Raw genomic sequence first — 16,655 nt, forward strand, 5'->3', positions numbered from 1 at the left:
TTATGTGTTGTGAAAGAAAACTCCGAGTCAAAAACGTTTCTTGTAAGTTGCACACTAATCTCGCCCCAGTGTTTCATGAAAGAGGAATTGGGGGAAACTTGGGAGAAAATAAAGTTAAAAATGTAAACCGTTATTTGTTTATGCAATGAATATGAATACATAAAATTTATAAACAGAATGGTATGAGTTAAACACATCAAAAGAGAGTTTCTCCTTGTTTGGTATTTTACATATCTGACAGAAATATGAAAAGCACATCAAATTAAAAAATATTTCCTCAACTTGTTGGCTAACTGTCTTATGTAAATTAGTACATCACCCGTATCTTTTTGATGTTAACCATCCTAGTACAACCCACACGTGGTTGAAAGGTTCAACTGACTTCACTCATGCATAAAATGTGCTTGGGCGTAATGTTTATGTTTTAATTTTGCACACAAAATGGTGAACGAGCCTTGCCATGCTTGAGGTGATAACAAAAAATCGGACACATTTTACTCTCCCTTTAGCCGTTACAAAGGTGAAAGATACAAGGTTTAGATTTTATTGCTACTAAAGCATTATGATCGGACTGCCTAAACCGTAGGATTCGTGGGTTAATCAACACTTTTATTGCACATTACAGTGGGCTGCAGAAACGAGAAAAGACTGACATTGCTTTAAAGCTTGTTTTGTCCTTTTTGTTACAAATGATTTTCTTGAAAAATATTTCTAAAAGTTGCACAAAGTTACAACAAGCGCTCTACATTCATACTTACCTAAGACTATCGCTAACGTTTTGGTCGCTTTGCGTTCTTTCTTGGCTGACGATTTCTCTCGCTTCTTTTTCGACGCTTTATTTACTTTGTAGATAGTAAACCTGCATGTTAAGTAGAAAAAATCAAATGAAATTGCAATTATTGAAGCTTGTGTTCAAATATGCTGAAACGTAAAAATGGAAAATTGTGTTTATTGAAAATAAAGGAAATTAATGATCGAGTATCACAGACTTTCAACATTGTTGCTGTATTAGTGATTATTGCAGTACGAATGCTCTGCTTTCTATATCTATAAACTAATAGTTTTTTCGATGTTCGAATGTTTTCATAACTTATCAATATAAAGCTGTTTGAAATCGGTTATGTATAAAAAAAATCAAATTTTGCGTAATATTTGACGACGATTCTTCTCGCGTCCAGAGCATAAGGTGCTGCGAGGAAGGAAAACACCCAACACAACCCAACCCGAAATCAAAATGTATCATTTTATGACGGCCATACGGTCCCAAATATGAACAGATTTTACACCGTCCCAATGTCATCATCGTTGTCGTCCTGTATAACAACTGCTCGTTTGACCTTTGTGCACGTTGTGTTTCGTACGTCGATTTAACTGTTTCAAGTGCTCTTTTTCCTCCCCGCCGATGTCAGGTGCAGGCATTGGTCGAAAGATTTTCTGATTCCTCTTTTCGTGAAATTTGAAAAGCTCAACCCACACGCACTGTGATAGGATACCGAGCTCGCTTACCAACTGTACGCCAGCCTGTGCAACCAGCAAAACTTCAAAATAACAGGCAGGGAAACGGGAACAGCCGCGTGAAAATGTGTCCCACCAGAAATGATGGCATCGGTCACGCATGAACCATTCCAATGTGTCTGTATGCGTGTGCAAAACCCACTAGTGGGGATTTGTTTGCATTGTTATGTTGAAGAAAAAAAAAATCAAATTATAATACATGCGCGCTGCAGGTACACCCGCAGGAGAGTCATCATAAATGAATGATGCTGTATGGATTCGAACTGAGTGCCGCTGTTTCGAGCACCTACAATTGACTGTCGACAAAAACTGTTTGTTTATGCAAAATAAAAATAAAAGCATAAACTCGTTCGATTCTATCACAGCGATGGGACCGGTACAAAATAACGTGACGACGCAGATGGTATATGCTAGCCCAAAATGAATCTCTATATGACCCGGAAAAGCAAGCATTCGTAGCATTTGTTCATAAAGAAAAAAGGATTTATGATTGACTTGGAAATTTCCTTCAAGTGTCATCAAAGGAGTATGTGCTGGAGAGCATTTTTAGAATGCTTTCGCAAGCAGGTTACCTCATTCACTTCCTGGTCGCCATTTCGCTACCGTGCTACCGAGATCGGCGGCAAATGGGCCTCAGCTTTATGGTGTAGCTTGAGACAATTTTATACGGTTTCATTTCTTTCCGTACACCACAGCCAGTACGCGTTATGCAAATAACCGCATCGTCTTTACCGGCATTAAAATGGAAACGAAGTCCACGGGACGCAAGTTTACGGTTTCGACGCGATTTGCGCTCGGTCCGGACATGCAAGGCATCGTTCAAAGAGCCGGTAATGCAGAACATCACAAAACTGAAAATACTTAAAAACATACACCCACACTCACAAACGTCACCTTCACTGTAGGCGTTGGGGAAGATTATCCATTTTTATACCGTTCTGCCGTTGGGGTAAGGTAGCTGTAAGGCTTGCCCAAAGTCGTCAATCTCGCCATCTCACGGAGGCTAGAGGTGCAACAAATCATGGAAATTTCATCACTCGGAGATAAATTTGCCGGAAATTTAACAAAATTTTCATTATGATTTTTATTAGAGGCAACGTGGCACGCTCGTCCTTGTAAGACATAATGGTCGACGCAATATATGCACTCGCCAAGAGGCAGAAAAGCAAACGAATCGTCCCATCGCAGAAGGTGAAAGTGTCCCCATGGTAATAACAGTAAATTTCTTATGCCCATTAAAACGGGTCTTGAGCCATTCTATTCCCGCGCTCCAACATGCATCAACGTTAAAAAAAAGTGGCGTACCCAGGGATTAGTGAAAGGATTTAGGGGTTCTTTTCTACACAACGGTCGGCGATGAATTGGTGCCAGTTGCGCTAACAGGAGAAGCCTGCTAACGTTGCCAAACGTGTGAACTGTTTGAGCGACGGGTCGTAATTTATTCAAGGGGTTTTTCCTCCATTCCCATTCATGCCAGTGCAAACAAATGAGCCTGCAGAACAAAAACCTTCCAATCCTCCACTGTGGTTCAAAGGAAGAGGGAAACAAATGACAAGAAACAGTTTTAGCTTAAACAACGACAAAAATTGCATGATCATGATTTGTGGTGTAATAAAACAAATTACCTGCTGCAGCATCAATTTTGCTCATTTCTCTTCTACTCAAACGCCCGCCGTAGTATTAAAACAACTACACGTTTACATAGTGTAAAAAATACAGGGAAATCAAGCAAATTCAATTGATTTCTGGTTCGATAAAAATTGGAACCACGATCCCTCTGTTGCGGCCCGACCAGTTTGTTACTATCAATCAATTATACTAATTGCCTGCACCTTTTTACTTGCGGTTGGCAGGCACCAATTGATGTACAAGATCCAACAGAATGAGTGATGCTGTGAAGTGTCATGGTGGAATGTGATTTTAAATTGAATCCGCTTGGAAGGCGTTAATTAGATTGTGAGTTATAAATAATTTATCACGCTGCGTGATCCACGTGATCCATCATGAAGTGATGCAATTGCACTTCATGTGACAGATTATTGCAGACATCTTCCATTCCTGATTTGACGACATGTCATACGTGTAATTGGTAGTCTCTCGATTCAGTGAATGTTCATTTTTGCTATAGATCAGATATGTCAAACTGGTGGCCCGCGGCCCGCATGCAGCCCCTGAGGGTTCTGCGTGTTACGATGCTATGATTAATCCAATATATATTTGAAACGCAACACAGATGCTGAACGATATTCGACGTAGATATTTCGGCCTGCAAACGGGTGAACAAGTGACCCGCCAAGTAAATGAGCTTGACACATCTGCTATCGATAGTCAGAACACAATAAATGACTATTTGTTTAGTTGATATAGGTAGGCAGTAGGCTTAATAGCTGGCGAACGATTATAAAGTTAAATAATTAAACAGTTAACAGATATAGGATTTCCTTAACCAAATCAACATTGAAGCTATCATTAATAATCCGTTAACAAGCACTTCAATGTTGTTAATTATACGTAGAATAGTAGTTCACTGAGTCTCAATCAGTAGGATTTAAACTGTAGGTTTATGTGGTATTGGCTCACATATTATAGAGGTATAGTATGGATGGTTGACTATAGGAATAGAATTTTTAGAATTTAAGGCATATTTTTGTAATTTGGAAACCAAGAAACCACTTTAATCAATTCACAAATTAATATGATGCATCGAAACATTGATTTCATTGCACCTTAAATGTCACATTGTATGTCACACGCTGACTCATGTGTTTATTGACAAAAAAGTCTTTAGATGACACTTTTAAGAACTTATGGGAAATAGATTTGATAATCCATGATTGGAATTATAAATCAAGATCTGATTTATTGAGTTAGCATGTATTCAATTGGACAGAAATTGAAAATATTGAAAGAACTGAGGATCTACGCATTCGCCTAAAATTAAGATCAAACAATGAAATGAACTCGACAGCGTCTGTTAGGTAAGTGAAACCCACCTGGATGCTTGAGTATTCTTTTTATCTTTCCTGGAACTGTCCCGCGAGTTCGTTGATAAGGTGGAATCGTTCCGATTCAGTGTCAGTGCCTGTTGGACACCGCATCTAACTAACGATAGAGGTTTTAAGGTCACACTGTAACGATGAAAAGGAGTTTAAAAAAGTGATACATTACATTCCTGGCAACTTAGTTATGGTTTCCTGCCGTTGCTTACCTTGCTTCCTTCCGTGGCGAACCGTTTCGACTTCGAATCGTCGCACTTTTATTTACAATCACCGTAGCGGTCACGTTCAGGCTTTCCGGTGGGGTTGCATTTACCGCCAGGGCATCGGCAATGCTGGATGGAGCATAGCCCGAGTCGTGGTTTCCGTTGGGATCGGACGGTACCTGTTGCGTTGTCGCAATTTGTGCCACCACACTAAAAGTAGACGTCGAGAAGCTTTTGCTAATGATAAACCGGTTTCGTTTGATTAGTGTTGGTGTTTATTTGAAGGGCGCCGTCACACATTTCCCGTACATTGAGGTGACTAATAATCCTTTGTAGGCTTTTTCATTGAATACATATACCGGCTAACATAAACGTACAGCGTGTTAGAGATTGAAATATCGATTTCAGAGGAAAACACTTGAATGTTTAACATTTTTTTAAGAATGTCTATTCTTTGTTTTTTCAATTGCGCCACGATTGAATTCTCCATTTTTGTAAGATGGAAGTTGCAAATAAGTTATTTATATGTTTTTTTATTATTATCTATCCAACAAAGTTTGATAAGGTACGTAACAATGAAACAATCAAATGCTACAAAGCAACTATGGCCTGGTATATTTAAGATTAATATTAATGGTTTCCAATTTTTTTCAACATCGAAAGCTATTTTTACCACATGTGAGTGTATACAGTGCAGATATTGGCTAGTAAACGTTGGGCAATGAGTTATGATATCGCTTGTTTGGTAAACGGCTAACATATAATAGGCAAAGGCATATTTTGATTGATAAAAAACAAAGATATGTGTATATATCTGGAACAAAGTATTACTTTACATTCTTTAAATTTATTAATATTGATACAGGACCTAGCATGTTTGGAAAATTAGTATATGCAAGTAAACTAACATTTTAAGAGGAAATACTGAACAAAGACAACTCACGAATGTATAACAAAAGAACAAAAGAAAACGATCGATGACACATACTTTCCCGCCTCCTCCACGACCGTAGCCAACATAAATTCAGTTGATTTATCGTTCACAATCACATGACAGTCGTCAATGTCAGGAGACCTGTGAAACGGCCAAACGAGAAATGGGTTATCATCCTGTGAGAAAGTTGAGGCGATCACAAGCGAAACTCGTTCCGTGTACGGAACGTGTTGCAAGCGTTCACACGATGGATGATTAATCAAAGCAGTAAGGACATCCAAGCTCGAGCAGTAGCAATGAAACTCACAAGAACAAGATCAAGCATGGCCGTTCGAGCACATTAGAGTACAAATGCTAGAGCAAAACGAGCCCTGAAAAGTTTACAGCATTCGCAAATAGGCAGGCACGTAGACAGACAGGCAGCCAGGCAAAAGTCGAACAGGTTGCAACTATTCGCATAAATGCGTTGTAATAATAAAAAAAACAGTACAACAAAATGATAAGCTTGTTTAAATCAAAAGTATGAAGTATGCATATAAAAGTATCGATCCAATTTATGTTAACAAGTTTTGTAGTTGAATCAATCAATCCATGCAATCGAATTCAACACTGTTGGCATGGTAACATGCCATAAAACATGCAATAAACAAATATGTCAAGTATGGATAAACGCAAGCACGTTAAACTACAAACTTCAGTTTGAATCCGAGTACTAAATTTTCAAATCAATAATATTATAGATTCTACGATGTATGCTTATGAGTTTAAAAAAATAACTCCATCAATTGAAGAAAAGGTATTTAAGATTCTTGACAAAATATAAATGAATGAGTTTAGAGCACTTATTATATTGTTTAATACTCCTCGGTATTATTTTTGATAATCTTATTATTTAGAGTCAGTGTGAATGCCAAATATCCCTGATTCTAAATGAAAGAACGAAATATACCAGCATCACTACAGTGGAAAATTACATTCACTCGGACACAAACACGATTTGCATGAACCAACAAGCAAGTAAATACATCATACAGATATATGTACATCAGAACTCATGCACATTCTAACGCCTTTGAATAAAAACAACAGCCAATTCAGCAAAAATCCATAAAAACAAAACAAAAAAGTACAATGCACACAAATCACTACTCCAGGACGAGTGCAGAATTTGAAATTTATGATCCTATACGTCAAAAATAAACGTCACACAACGCTCAGGGATGCGGTTTCATGCACATACACATACTAAAACAAAACAAAAAAGTGCTATCCACTGTTCACTGTGGATGTGTCATACCACTTACCCGGCATTTTCGTCGTCTTCCTCATTGGAGCCGGAAGCCGTGTTGGTGGGCCGTTCCTCGTCCGGAAGGATCTTGGAACCGCTTCGCGTACTGCCGTCTAGTTGCGTTTCCGCTAGGCGTTTTGTTTGAGCAATGTTCTCGATGATGCTGCCACCGGCGGTGATCTCCGAGAGGTGCGGCTTCCGGGCGGCTCGCTGCTTTTTCGCTCGCGTCCGCAATGCCTGAAACCGGGCAATTAAACAATCAAATAAAAATGCTGATCCCAACACGGTCGAGGATTGTCCTTCTCTTTTTCTACTGCGAATTGTTCAAATTTGAGCGTTTGGTCAAGCTATTTTGAAAACGAAGAAAACACTTTTAGGCGAGGCTTAGTGATTAGTAAGAGGGAAGAGAGGTAGTGACTCTTTCAAAAATATGTGATTCATACAAAGGTTTTCTATGCCATACTTTGACCGAGGTCCGCAGAAGTTTCAAAAAACACGAGGAATAAATTGATCACCAATTCCGTTTGAGGCCACATTACTTGAATCATTTATCAAGGTTTTTCATAATGATAATATGTGATTTATAGTTCTCTTTCACTCCTACATTTACTTATGTTGAAATATGTTACAAATTAACAAAATAAACTAAATGAAATCAACCCACCCGTCAATGTGACGGGTTCCGTAGAGATAGGTATACCACATATGTATCCGAAAATCTATGAAAGTTATGGAAATAAAATTTATGCTACAAACTCTATTATGATAAATTTACGAAAAGTAAAAACCAAGATTAAACAAAATAAATTTGTAGTATTTTACTTCAAACTTTAAATTCCATTAAATTGACAGGTTGCGTAAACCTAGAGTGAATCATATAATAAATCTAATTTGGCCTTCAGCTTGATGTACTAGCCATCATGAGACGTTTCTAAATAAATATGCATTACTTTAAGTTTATACTGTTAAAACCCGATTCAGTTAAGGTAAACTAATTGGCTAGCAGTTTAAATATGCATGTGCTAGATACACTTGCTTGCATAAAAACCTCAAGCAGTATGCAAAACCTTTATTATTATATCATTAAAACATAAACAGAGATACTATAAAATCACATTTAAAGATGTGTTGTCTTCTTTTCAAAGTATTGACGTTGCAAAACGAAGTGCATCGAAGACGGATCGAACAGAATTTACCTTTGCATTATTGAACACGTCACACATACTACCATTTTCTAAAATGGCATGTTGCAAGCAGCACACACGCTTTAGCTGCACCTGTACTATCACACTCTTTAAAATACGGCAACCATTTTCCCTCGACCGTAGTTTTATTCACGAAACACGCGAACGCAACTTTGTCGTAGTTTCGTGTTAAAAGTTCTCTCAATACGTTACTAGTTCCAACAGGATATGGTGTGCTAACTTTGGTGATGATGAAATCTGCCGCCCTTGTGGTACGCACATACATACATAAGCAACGTACATGCTGCCAACCATAGCGTATAACAAATGCACGCGATAATGAAATTCTTCCAACGAAGCTATTACCGCTCATTAAAGCAACAAGCGCGAGCGAGGTTCTATTTGTCGTGTTTGACATGTTTAACTACTATCCGGTTTGCATTCATTCTGCTGCTGCTGGTGCTGCTGTTTCCGTCCCATAGTCTAAGTAAGCAACCACCGGATGATGGAATAAACGCAAGTCATCCCTGCTCAATCCGGCACGCCGTCGACGGCAAACTTTATGGCATGAATATTGCACACCAAAACGAAGACTAAATCATTCGCCATGGCGCTTTATCTTGCCAAAGGACTGTACAATGCAACAGACTTAGACGGGCGTGACTTGGCAGACTATGAAACCCGGAAGCGTTTGTATGGCTTGGCAGTCGGTCGGTTGACATCGGGTTAAACTTATTCCATAACGGCTTTTCCTTTATCTTAAGTAGCAAGGCGCAAGCACAATTACACGAACGTATGCATATGCTACAGTATTGTTAACCATACTAAAATGAAATTTTATTATTCATGAACTATCATCAGCTCATGAATCGGCCGAATCCGTGCGGCAAAATGTTTGAGTTGTAGATATAGTGAAACAGACGCACATTAATCCACAAAATGACAATTTACCGGCTCTAAACAACATAACCTACCTTATGTACCGGGTTTGAAGTAGTTGTTGATTTTCAGACAACAAACCATACCACACTCAGGCATCTGGTTAAAACTTAAATTCAGTGTTTGTGTTTGTGCAAGCAGCTCAAGCCGATAGGACTTAGCTATAGCTAAAAAATGTTGTCAGTACATTACAGGTTCTCATAATTCTAGAACACCCTATTGACTCTTTCTTACAGAAAATTAACTTTATGTAAGGAATTGGACTTTACCCAATAGGAATAGCACCCTTTTAAACAAATTGTTACAATCACGCTTCCCCAAGAGCACAGCTGCGTTTAAATAAGCCTTCAGGTAATTTTTAAACACTATTTTCGGAACCTTGAACAGATCCACGAATTCGATGAAGAATGTAAGAAATGGAGCCCACATTCACACACTAGTTCATGTTGCCAGCCATTGCTTTGCACTCGTTGAAAAATTGAAATAGACAAACTACAAAAAAAACTCCTTCAGCATGGTTGTTATAGGGCTATGATTTATAAATTATGACAAACAGTCCTTTCAAATGTCTATTTTTTGTTCTCTTACTCGTTGCTTTCGCTCAGCACCAATAACAACCCTGCCAAGAAGCGTTGCCTTCTACCATTGTCCAAGCAAATCGTATTATCGCGAACGGTGGGAGAAAAAACAGCAACAGCGTCTGTTTCTGCCAGCATCATGTTGGATGTGAATTTCCATTTCCGCCAGACGGTTCCATGAGCGAGCTTTCTTTGCGATTTTCCCCACCCTGGATAAGTGATGTATGATTTGTGCTCACGTTTTGTGTATCTGTTTTTGCTCCACTGTGTTTCTTATTTTATTCTACCAGCTGTTTTTCATTGGCGCATAATAGTAGCGAGATATTTGCACACAGGCCGCGCCCCTCGCATCCCAGCCAAGGGCAATGTTCAATGGCGGCCTGTCATATTGCTGACGGAAAGTTCATTTGTTTGCGTTGGTTTGGCGGGCAGCAGGTTGTTTCCAGCGTTCGCTTCGGTTATGTTTAATGCTCGATAGCAGAGTATTGCTCTATCTATTTGCCTGCAGTACCCGACCACACACAAGCACTGAATGGAGGGTATAAAAAAGAGGCGGTAAAAAAACACAACCATCACGACGGACGTGAGTAAAAAGTCAAACGAAAAATTGCCAACAAATAAACACGTCTACCGTCTGTTTGGTGCTGCGGTTTATCTCTGTCAATTGTGTTTGCGCTTATTTTCACATTTGCCTTTTTCACTAACGCCATAAAGTGCAAGTCGTAGCCGCAGACCGCACAAGAAAGTGAAGTGTTTGTATGCGCTGTGACTTTTCCGCCTTATTTTCTTTTTTTAGGGGGGTTGTTTTTTTTCAATTTGGTTTGAAAACTCATTTTTTATATTATTTTCCAGCTAACGCCAGCATGGATATTCATTTGAATGCCTGCAGCGTGTTGTTTGCGGTAGCAAAGTCAATAAACCTATAAGCAACGTGCATATTTAAACGCTCTTAGGATGGCGTTAGCATACCTTTATTCAATAATAAGATACACAATCGAGTTTGCTGAAAGAAATATTATTTCCACTTACCTTAAAAATATTCCAATATAAAAAGACCATTATGATACACGGGATATAAAAGCTAGTAAGGGAAGAGTACACTATAAAATCGGTATTGTAGAATACGCAGAGGTCGGGTGATCGGTCTTGCGTATTGTTCAGTCCCAGCACTATCGGCGATCCGATCGCTGCCGATATTGCCCACACGAGAAGGATCGTCAAACACACCCGGCGACTGTTTTTATGTTTTGCGTACTTGATTGGTTGTGTTACGGCGATGTATCTGGAAAGATAAAAATAAGTAGCAGCTTAGAATTCTTTTTTCAAAAGATAGCCTCATTGATTATACAAAATATCACACTTAACTCTGAACTCATTTTTTCTGGTACTACCTCTATAATTGAATTTAATCCAATCAATTTGTTCTACGACCATTCTGAAAGGTGAATATTGTTTTCCACATTGCTATGTCTATCAATATTACACGTGTAACGTCTGGTTTAGCCTGCCATCGAAGCGACAATTCAATTCGTTTGAATGCATAACTAACGGTATGATACATACCACTTCTTCAAACGCTCTACATGGATTGCAACATTCTCTCAGGAGTAGTGTACTATGGTTTTCGAAATGAAATATTGTTCACAAAGGGTACAAAGCAAAGGGTGCAGGAGATGCTACGCCTTCGGGCAATTCGATAAGTGGGAAGCCCATTATATCAATCATATGACTATAGATAAACAACAGCTATGTTCCGGTGGCTGGGACCACGCTCGTGGACGTATCATTCCGAGAATGGAAATATCATTCAATTTTCTTTGCACACTATGCCCGCAAGGTCGATAATATAGGATGAGGCATGCACATTCTCAATATTTGCTCATGATTCGATGAAAGCGAACGCATACTTCCTCGTCTGGGTCACTCATACGACGGGTATGAAATGTGACAAATTGGCTTTGAAACTGATGAGAACTTGTGTAGCACACGAAGCATTGTTTTAGCTACAATGATGATTGGAATTCTATTTTCTCCCGAAAACCGTCGTTGAAAATGGGAGGCACTCCTACAAACACACGTTTTGGTCTTCAGCCGGCAGATTAGCATAGGCAAGAAGTATAATCCCTTTTCGACGTGTACCAAGAAATGTTCGTTTTCTATGTGTACAGGAGCGCCCGGGAAGCGCTCGGCAAACACTACATTGCGGTTGATTCGTTAGTCAGCTTTAGAAGTGCTCCGTGTGGGCGTTCTGTTTCATCGCTACCCACTTCAACCTGGCTCAAGGTGAGAACGGTATGTTGAAAGCCTTTCTGGAACGGCATTTGAAAATATCTCAAAACCGCTATGGTTTCGTGAGATTGTGGTGCATCGATGGGGACCTGTAGGCGCCGGTCCGGTTTGTGTGGGTGTTCAGTTTGTTTGTCACCACACCGCAGACCGCTCTATCGATGCCAAAGGTGAGCGTTTCTGATCCTTCCATAGTGGTTCTTTTTTGCCTTCCATCAGTACGTTACATTTTCATCCAAACTCACTGCTTCCAGATATCGCCCGGGACATGAAAAGATGGGTTGTTGGAGTATCTAGTGTGTGTATGTGTGTGTGTGAATATGAAGTCATCAATCACCTGCCGGAAAGTTGTAATTCTCAGTAAAGAAAAGCGGCAACAATACATAACCCAGAAGGGCAAAACAGGGTTCCGGTCCAGAGCCGACGGGGTTTTTAATCAAGTTGACCGATTGATTTATATGGCTAGCGTGGTCGGTAAGTCCAGGATGTATCGTGTTTTGCAAATTCAGAAGAATCTCACGCCAATGTACAATGGTTTTACCGTATTGAGTGTGGAAACCTGTTGACGGTTGTATATTTCCAGCAAAAGAGCGGATTCGTGCTTAGTTTATTAATTGAATTTCTGATTAAGTGACTGTGCCAGTTTAGTTGATCATACAGTCTATCATTAGAATTTTGTTTTTTGGCTAATGCAACAAATGGTCAAAAATGTATGGAAAAAAGAATATGTTCATGGTAAACATAACAATTAAAATATTTAACTAACAGATATCGTAGATTAAAACGCATATTTTGCTTGTTAAACTTTTTTTTACAGTTTCTTAAAATATTATCTCTTTTTATATAACTAGCAAAGTTGTGCAAAATTTTAATATTCATAAAAATCTATTGAAATGCTTGAAACACTAAAAATTGATATAAACAATGTACAATTGTTTGCATGTTGAAATAATTCTCAGAACATATTTTTTTCTCTCAGCTACCATACGCTTGTTGTGTTACATAAAGTTTGCACAATAACGCGACCATAATTGTGTTGTACATTGCAACTTGTTACAGCATTGATGCCGTAATGCGTAATGCCTAAACTTTAGTGCTTTAATAAATTTCGTTGTTTCATCGCAAGAACAAATCACCGAATCTTATGATCGATCCATAACATTATCGTAAACTTTATCGTAGCACGGACAGTTTATTGCAAGATTATGGTTTGCCAAAGACTTTGATGAGGACTAAGACATAAGAAAGAAAATGAAGCAGTTGAATAAGTAAGTCAAAAGATACACAGCGACAAGCGTATGGATTGGTGCACGAAGGATTGGGATAGGACGACACATTCGTTCGGATGCACGTGCATATCTGGTTGCTCAAAATTGGATGCATCGTGCAGGCGTCAAGTTGGATAACTACATAACATGGGCATAAAAAATGAGCGTCTGTTTTCCCAAGCTTATTTAAAAAAGTCCATCTCCATCTGTTCATTCGCCAAAACTGCAGCAAGCCAGCTGCAAACGAGGAGGATGCCATTTATGTTTTGCATTTGACAGCCTTTGCTCAAAGTTTTATTGTTTCTCCTGCTTCGTCGACTTAATAAATACCGAACAGGGCTGAAAGAGACGGTTTCACAGCAACAAACAGATAAAAAACAACCAAAAAAATGTATGCACCCGTTTCGGGTGAGCAAGATAAAAATGCAACAAATTTTATCTACAAATAGTACACGCTGCCACCGTGTGGATGCCACGCTTATCCTCAGTTTGCTCGTGCAGCACGATTTTGTTTCAAAATCAGCATAATCTGTAACTTTTACGAGCGAATCATTCTATGCACAGCTGCATCGCACAGCGCAGACACCAAACTCTGGCATAGTGGTGCTTTTTTGCAGCATGTTCTGCTGTGACTAACGCTAGTGACGCACGAAACAGGGAAGGAGTAGAGGGGAAAAGGATTATGCAGCATTGTAGCAACAGCTTTGACAAGTCGTGACATTTTCCACGATCCAACGGCGATCCAGCGCACACGCCTCGAGCTGAGGAATTATTTCAATTAGTCCGATTTATCTCGTCCGACCTTCGAGCCAGAGACACGAGTGGGGAAAATATTATTTCGATCTTTATGTTCTCTTTTGGAAGGGGGTTTTGTTTTAATGGTTATCATCATACGTGTGTGACCCGTTCCTGCAGCAATGTAACAGGTCCATGTTCACAGGTTTGGCAAGGTGAGGAATGGATTTTTATTTCGTGTTCAACCTGCCTGAATTGTGCAGCCTGTGGAATGTTTCATATGCAATTGCCATTTTGCCTTTATGGCATGTTTTCACATTTGTTAAGCAAACAATGTGAAGTACGCGTTGTGACATTGTTGAGACACCAAATGTTGCAACAATTTTGCGGTGTGTGAGTTACACGATTTCGTGGCTTGAAGTGTGTAGCATGAGAACGTTTGTTCTCTTATACGATACGTTACGACATTTGTTATGACGTGTTTGAGGGAGATTTCTATGATTCAAAATATTTGAATGTTTTTAGCATTGGCATGTGCAGGTAAATCTTTCGGCCGAATAGTGACAATTTGTTTGTGAAGTATTTTGCGAGATAAAAAAAAACTAATACGTTTTTTTTCTCTCTCTCTCTCTCTCTAAAAATCGGTGGTAAATTCGGAAATTTGTTAAGATCACTTTAAAAGCCTATAGCATTCTGGGAAGCATGTACATTGTTGACCTTTGCACATCGTGATCGATGTTTGTAGTTGTTTGTTTTTCGTCAGTTACTCTCCTTCGCCCTACGTCAGGAGGAGAGTGCATCAACTTACTGCTTACTGCAGGACAACTCTCATTTATGACACCATTTGCATACCTTTATTTGCTCCATTAGATTGGTTCGCGTATTTTTTCCATGTCCTGCGTGGAGACCTTGCAAAGTTCATTTGAATGAAATTGAATTTCGACCATCAAGGACTAGCGCACCCTGGGGGGCTTACTGTGCAGCTGATTGGAATCAATATTTTTTCCCTCAATTCTGCTGCCATCCGCACACTGTAAACCAATGCAACAGCGGGATAGTTGTTTTGAGATGAAAATGGCAAATGTTGATTCAACTTGGTACACCACCTCCCATCGCTCAGCACCAAACGGGGAATGAAAAGGTTAATTAAATACAACCCCACGCCCGGGAGCATGGTGGTTCGCTTGAACTATGAAAAAGTGGCTACAATGCAGCAAACAAGCGAACACTAGCAATAATAGCATTGTGCAAGCACGTGTTAAAGGATACTAGGCAAGCGTAGAAGTGTAATACTGGCTGAGAACATTCCGACGCCGTTTTCATTTTCAATGGTAAAATTAATCCTTACATCTCTCTATTCCAAAGGTCAGCTATGTTATGTACATTTTGCGAGGGAAGTAAATTATGTAATTAAATAAACTATTTGATTCATACCTAATTATACATAAAATAAAGGCCGCTGCCAATGTGGGTTGGTAGTAAGTGTCAAGAATTGTATAAATACATAACGTTCCGGATGACCTATCGGCAATCACACTGTTTCGTTGGTGGTAGAAGAGTAATTGTGTGGAATGAAACGCAAAAAGGATTACATGTTGATGATAGTGCTAATAAGAATACTTGCTACTTCCGTTTAGCACCAATGCTATGAAATATGTGTGACCAGTCTTGCATTACACGCTGTAAGCAACTTTGAAGATTAATCTTTTTGGATGTCTTATGAGTTTCCGCCTCTTCCATCACTTAGGGTAAAAAATACCAATAGTGGAGCAAATTTATAGTGGTACTGATGCGTTTAATGAATTTAAAGTGTCACGAAGGACATTCTTAAGGACATCTTAATATTTGATAACAATTATGTTAAGAAACTAATAATTGCGTTGTTATGTGGTCATTTAGAACGTTAACAACGATATGAGTATCTTTATGAAATCCTAAGGATTTTGGAAAAATGTTGATACCTTTCACAACGTAATGGATTTTTCGGTCACTAAGAAACGAAATGGCAACATTTCACTTTTAATTCCTTTGTAAAAGGCTAGAGAACATTCCACACTATCATAAATAACTTAACTACTATTAATTTATCGTATGAGACGCATTTTAGTGCAATACCACCACTATTGGTACTACCACCAGTGCACATTGGGCAAACGCCTGTATAAAAATCGAAAAACCAACTTCATCGCAGGTTAGCACCATAATCATTTTCTTAAAATAGATACTTAAACTTAGTTGAAACCAAAACATTTCACGTTTTTATCTTAAACTTACTGAGATGTAGGCCATCAAAGTGTAAACTTTGTGTTTTTTGTCCCAAATTTGAGCTATTTTTCGACCGAACATAAACCATCATATTTTAGTATATGATGGTTAGATTTTGATAACTAATGTGTCGTTGGAGAGGTTCATTGTCATACTTTGATGTTATATCTGAATATTTTGCAAAAACTTGTTTTTAAAGTTCATAAATGATTGAAAACCAAACATCACTGCCAAATTTTTGGATATTTTCATTTTGGAGAGTACATTTTTTATGATTCGATTCGATTTCACTCGTGAGTCGTATATCATAGGAAAGATCAACATTTTTCCTACGTTTTGACGTTGAAATTAGCTGCGACCATCCGCGACCCCGAAAGTTATTGAACTTTTTCTTGAAAATAGCACGACCGATTTTGACGTGTTGTTGTATGAGCCATACACCACGAGTATCGAACTACCTG

General features: G+C 38.9%; 1 protein-coding gene across 2 annotated transcripts in view; it reads right to left on the bottom strand.

The window, feature by feature from the left end:
• Positions 1-16,655, bottom strand: part of LOC120950786 (dopamine D2-like receptor) — a 106,218-nt gene that overhangs the window by 15,100 nt on the left and 74,463 nt on the right. The window contains exons 4-9 of one of the 2 annotated variants that reach the window (XM_040369082.2): positions 10,670-10,922; positions 6,956-7,176; positions 5,706-5,792; positions 4,724-4,927; positions 4,509-4,643; positions 759-859 (exon numbers count right to left, since the gene is read on the bottom strand). In XM_040369082.2, the coding sequence (XP_040225016.1) occupies positions 759-859; positions 4,509-4,643; positions 4,724-4,927; positions 5,706-5,792; positions 6,956-7,176; positions 10,670-10,922 (1,001 nt within the window). The remainder of the gene's footprint in view (positions 1-758; positions 860-4,508; positions 4,644-4,723; positions 4,928-5,705; positions 5,793-6,955; positions 7,177-10,669; positions 10,923-16,655) is intronic. The other variant, XM_040369083.2, reaches the window with a different exon arrangement.

The sequence above is a fragment of the Anopheles coluzzii genome, chromosome 2 (genome assembly GCF_943734685.1).
Source record: "Anopheles coluzzii chromosome 2, AcolN3, whole genome shotgun sequence".
NCBI classification, from domain to species: Eukaryota; Metazoa; Arthropoda; class Insecta; order Diptera; family Culicidae; genus Anopheles; species Anopheles coluzzii.